Source organism: Anolis sagrei, chromosome X, assembly GCF_037176765.1.
Source record: "Anolis sagrei isolate rAnoSag1 chromosome X, rAnoSag1.mat, whole genome shotgun sequence".
Classification (NCBI taxonomy): domain Eukaryota; kingdom Metazoa; phylum Chordata; class Lepidosauria; order Squamata; family Dactyloidae; genus Anolis; species Anolis sagrei.
In genome coordinates, this window is record NC_090034.1 from 26,486,970 (window position 1) to 26,492,659 (window position 5,690).

The window sequence follows — 5,690 nt, forward strand, 5'->3', positions numbered from 1 at the left end:
CATTCACACTTGCTTCAAACAGACAAGGGTTCTTTCTCCCACCATCATCCCACAAGTATATACACACTCCATCTCTGAGGATGCTGTTAGCCACACATGCAGGCAAAATGTCAGGCCAGAAGAGAATGCTACTGGAACATGGCCAGACAGCCCGGAAAACTCAGAGCAACCGTGATTCCAACCATGAAAGCCTTGGGCAGCTACAGCTTCCCTTTTCTTCCCAACCTTTGGACTTCAGTGGGCAGCATCTCTAAGAAAGATTGAGATCAATGAGTTGGGGATCCTGGGGACTGAAGTCCAATACGCCATTCGATCTGGTGGTGGGAAGGGAAGAGAAGAAGCACAGCCTTCCTTCTAGGTTGTTTTTCCTATTCGTTTGCTCTCAGGCAGAACTCAATGCTCGGAGCGCCTGTTTCCACACGGAGCGTTTTAAGGGACGGACCCATTGCACTTTCAAGCTGGCCGGACTTCCGCTGCAGGTAAAAGGAAGCCTGTTTCTAGGAGAAGGAGAGGGCGGTGATGGACCGAGGCCTTTTCCTTTTTCTTCCTTGCCTATTTAAGGAAGAAGGAGCCTACCAGCTGTTAGGGATTGTGGGAGTTGAAGTCCAAAACACCTGGAGGGCCTAATTTGGCCCAAGCCTGGTTTAGAGGGCATGCTGAATAAGTTTGCAGTTGAGACCACATTAGGAGGGATGGCAGAGGACAGGATCAAAGTTCACAATGGCCTCAACAGATTAGGGAGATGATTGGCCAAAACCAATACAATGAATTTCAACAAGGACAAAAGTAGGATGTTACTCTTAGGCAGGAAAAACGAAATGCAAAGATACAAGATGGGTGACACAAAGAATCCCATGTGAAAAAGATCTTAGAGTCTTTGTTGAGAACAAGGTGAACATGAGCCAAGGATGTGACGCAGCAGCTCCAAAAGCCAATGGGATTTTGGGCTGCATCCATTTTGGGCTTCAAATGGTCCAGCAGGCAGCAGCCAGATTGTTAACTGGAGCAGCGCTCACGGAGCACACAACTCCACTGTTGCGTCAACTCCACTGGCTGCCAGTTTGCTACCGGGCACAATTCAAAGTGCTGGCTTTAGGCTATAAGGACCTAAACGGTTCAGCCCCAGCTTACCTGTCCGAACGTATCTCTCCCTATGAATCATCTAGGAATCTAAGATCGTCTGCTCTCGATCCTGCCTTCTTCCCAGATGCGCCTGGCGGGGACAAGAGACAAGGCCTTCTCAGTGATGGCCCCTCGGCTGTGGAACTTCCTAAGGATATTAGATCAGCCCTTTCCCTTCTGACCTTCTTTGAACAAGCCTTTGGAAATGCAGTGCAATAGACAAACACAGAATTATGTAACACTGAAACATGGAACGGCTTAGACAATGCTACTGGAAAATGAAATTAACAGGAAGACATTGGTTATTATATGTTTTAATAGTTTTTGTATGGATTTTATAATGTTTTAAATGTATATTGTGGATTGTTATGGCATCAAATTGCTGCCAGCTTGTAAGCTGCCTTGAGTCGCCATTGGGCTGAAAAAGGTGGGATAGAAATATCGTAAATAAATAAATCCAAAGGAGTCTAGTGTGCAGATCGAGGGAAGTCATTCGGCTTTGGTCTGTTTGGCTTTGGTCAGACCTCATTACCTGGAATAATACTATGTCCAGTTCTGGGCACCACAATTCAAGGGGAAATAATAATAATAATAATAATAATAATAATAATAATAAATAACAACTTCCCACAGTCCTAGACACTTGGGAAGTGTTCGACTTGCGATTTTGTGATACAAAATCCAGCATATAGATCTCATTTGCTGTGACATACTATGTTTTTGTGTCAGTAAAATAATAATAACTTAAGCTGGAAGATGTCTAGGGGAAGAGGGTGACTAACAGGATCAAAGGCCTGGAGACCACGAATCCCTATGAGGAGGATCATTGTAAAGAGCTGGGTCTGTTTAGGTTTTGGAAGAGAAGGTTGACAGGAGACACGACAACTGTATAAATGTGTGAAAGGGTGCCATAAGGAAGAGGGAAGAGTGCCCTGGAAACTGGGACCCAGGGCCCTTCCACACAGCCCTATATCCCAGAATATCAAGAAAATCCCACATTATCTGAATGTGGACTCAGATAACCCAATACAGAGCAGATATTGTGGGATTTTCTGCCTTGATATTCTGATATAGGGCTGTGTGGAAGGGCCCCCAGACCAATGGGTTCAAATGACTGGAAAGGAGATTCCACCTGAACATTAGGAAGAACTCCCTGACTGTAAGAAGAGTGGTTCAGCAGTGGAACTCTCTGCCTCAGAGTGTGGTGGAAGCTCCTTCCTTCAAAACCTTTAAACAGAGGCTGGATGGCCATCTGTTGGAGTGTTTTGATTGTGTTTTTCTGCATGGAAGAAGGGTTAGACTAGATTGCTCATGTGGTCTCTTCTATGATTCTATTCTTATCATTTTGTCACACACACCTCGTCCCCATTTGCACTTCCCTTTGGTATTGCAGACATGGATCCCGAAGATGCAGGAGAAGCGGCAGCTGAGTTGCAAGGCAAAACCGTGGATGGCTGGGGCCTCTTCCAGATTGCTGCCGGCACCGGCTTGACTGCTTACGTTGTCTGGGCAGGGATTCTTATGCCAGGATTCCGCAAAGTGCCTTTAAAGCTGCAGGTGAGGAGTTTTGAAAATGGAGGTGTGCATTAGATTTGATGGGGCATTCAGCTCAAGTAAATATGGGTATATATACAGCATACATAACCTGCTATTTGTAACGCACTTACAAAGACAAGTTTCTGTTTATTGATGCTAGGTGATTCACATTCACACAAATAAATACAATATGCAAGAAGGCAACAGTATAAAACATTCAGGTTAAGATACAACATACCATTAAGCTATAACACCAAAACTAAAACTCAGCAATAAGTTTAGCCCCAAATAATTTATTTTTAAGTATATAATGAAAGATTTTCATGAGATATGCTGTGTCCCCAAACATTTAATTATGATAAATTGCATCTGTCTGTATCCCTTATAAGGGACTACCGCAATGGAAATGGTTGTATCTCATCACAGCACCTTAAACACAAAGCTTGTGTTAGATTTATTTTTTATCACAGTGATTTTTACTCTTCTTATATTAGGATAGATACGTAGACATCTAAGCCTATTCCCATCACTATAAATAATAATTGTTTCCAGTGTCTTTGTCCTGACTAGTAGTACTATGGCCCTTCCCAACAGAGCTTGCTTTTTTCTCTCATCCAGGTGCCTTATGTTCCAGCAAGTATCAAGCAAGTAGAGAATGTCATGTCACTGCTGAAAGGACGCTCAGGAAAGATGGTTGATTTGGGATCCGGAGACGGGAGAATTGTAAGCACAGCATACTGCCTAAGCAAGATGTGCAAAGAGACATTGTGAGAAGGAAAATACAATATGATATAGAGAATTGGCTCCAAAGAAGAGGCTTAGGTCTCAAGCTTACATTCCACATGGAATAAAATACCCTTCTGCTTACACAAGTTTTTCCATTAGAGAAAGTCATCCCAGCATTTTCTGAAATCCTCTAAATTGCCTCCCACGAGATAAATAACTGAAATGCTGTGACTGAAAAAAGAACCTTTCGAATCACTTTATAAATAAGTCCCTTGCTAACTAGACAGCTCAAGAAAGAACAGATGCTGTGTCCAAACAGTGGTGTTTTCTGTAAACCCAACAATAGAGCTAGAAGCTTATATGCTAGGATAGAAATGTAGAAATACTAAGGATAGATAAATAAGCAAGCTTCTGCTTACTTACTTTATGATTCGTTTGTTTGATGTTTGCTGTCCTTTGAATTTGCACCTGCTCAAAACTTTTTCCTGCTCAGTACAAAGAATCGGCCAGCTAGAAAAGTTGTCTTTTTAGTTATAGCTTCTGGATTCACAGTTGACATGGGCAGTAGCCAGGGAATCTTGGAACTGTAATATGCAAAGTAATTTCCTGAGACTTGATGGCTGTATTGCCTCCAGGTATTGGAGGCCTACAAGCAAGGCTTCAGGCCAGCCATCGGCTACGAACTCAATCCATGGCTTTTGCGATGGTCCGGCTATCGTGCCTGGAAGGCCGGCTGCTACGGAAAGGTCTCTTTCCTTCGAGAAGATCTTTGGAAGGTGAGATAGAAGTTCTTGTGGAGGGGAATTCTGTGTATGGCAACAAGACAGGTAAGACCCTTAAAGGTCTCAAATAAACCTTTCTTGGCCTTGAAACAAGAGACATTTGTGTGGGACCTTTATGACTCTTGCCTGAGCTTTGAAGGTGTGCTGCAATTGACTTCTTCAGATGAACAAAGTATAATCTTCAGGGATCTCAGGCAGTGCATGGCTGTAGATTTAGATCCTCGAGCCTCTAATATTATTTTGCATGCATATATGGACATTGAATGTAATCCATGAATCTTCCTGCTATAATATATTTGCACATCTCAAAGCTGACCCATGATTCTAGAAACTGTTGTCTTGAATATAAGGCAGGAAGTGACCTTGGATCGAAGTGGATAAGGATTGAACTTGACCAGACTAATCAGTTATGCTATTTGTCTCTTCCCTCATCCCATTTTTAAAGGTGAATCTCTCAGACTGCAAGAATGTCACAGTGTTTCTGGCTCCCAGTGTGGTAAGTACAATCTTTTTGTAGAGACAGATGTGGGAGGAAGCATATATCAATATTCAGTAGTTTGTTCATCCATATTCAATAGTTTTGGGAATATGTAAAAATCACCAATCTTGAATTACCCAACAGCTCTGCTCAGAGTATATAGACTCTGACTGGCAGCTACTTTCACGCCATCTAGCTACCTGTAATGTGGTGTCCTTCTTTTTTCCTAATGCCTCCCTCTTTGCCAAGTATTGTAGTTTTTTCTATTAAACCCCATTGATTCATGAGATGTCTGAAGTAACATAGTTTGGTCATGTTGGTTTTGAGAAGGAATTCCAGCTTGGTTTCTTCTCAGATCCATTCATTTGGGTGTGAGTTTTCTAGCCCAGTTAAAGATGTGGAATCTAGAGTTATCCATCTGTAACATGGAAATCAGAAATACAAAGGCTCGGATTTTGGTATTCAGTTATTGAGCTTCTGAGGTGAGAGGTGCACACAGTGTCTGCCCTTCCTTTTCCAGTTGCTGCTTCTGGAGAGGAAGCTGCTTCTGGAACTTCCAGAGGATGCTCGCGTTGTTGCAGGCCGCTTCCCTCTCCCCAACTGGATCCCAACCACAACAGCTGGAGAAGGAGTGAACCAAACCTGGGCTTATGATATCAAGATGATACGGGGAATTCAGCAGGACAAATCAGATGGAAGCCCAGTCTAAGAACTGGCCAGCTTAGAAAGTTATGATTGCAAAGAGGCTATTGTTGAGCCTTTGGACTCCATAGTGGGAGGTGGAGATGTGAACTCCTCCCGCCACCTTCCTCCCAAAGAAATCATTTGAACTGGGATTTTTCCCATTAGAACAAAGCTTTCCAGACTTTAGTGTGTCAGCTGCTAGCTGCAAGTGTGTCGCATGAATTTAATGAGAAATTTCTGAGTCTATGTGAAATAAACAATTTTTGAAAATATAAATGGAAGATTTTCACAAGATACGTTGTGTCCCCATCCATTGTATTATTTACAATTTATGTATGTATCTGTATCTCTTATAAGGGGTT

General features: G+C 42.6%; 1 protein-coding gene across 4 annotated transcripts; it reads left to right on the forward strand.

The window, feature by feature from the left end:
- The first annotated feature begins 388 nt into the window (after nucleotides 1–388).
- Nucleotides 389–5,622, forward strand: ANTKMT (adenine nucleotide translocase lysine methyltransferase). 4 transcript variants are annotated; one of them, XM_060786258.2, is made up of 6 exons: nucleotides 389–479; nucleotides 2,516–2,679; nucleotides 3,277–3,381; nucleotides 4,020–4,160; nucleotides 4,612–4,662; nucleotides 5,165–5,622. In XM_060786258.2, exons 2-6 carry the CDS (start codon nucleotides 2,518–2,520, stop codon nucleotides 5,351–5,353), a joined length of 648 nt encoding a protein of 215 aa, XP_060642241.1. In that variant the 5' UTR covers nucleotides 389–479; nucleotides 2,516–2,517; the 3' UTR covers nucleotides 5,354–5,622. The 4 variants fall into 4 exon arrangements, with proteins under 4 accessions (XP_060642241.1, XP_060642243.1, XP_060642244.1 ...); XM_060786260.2 differs by lacking the exon at nucleotides 389–479 and adding an exon at nucleotides 491–1,423; XM_060786261.2 differs by lacking the exon at nucleotides 389–479 and adding an exon at nucleotides 491–891.
- The last annotated feature ends 68 nt before the right edge of the window (nucleotides 5,623–5,690 follow it).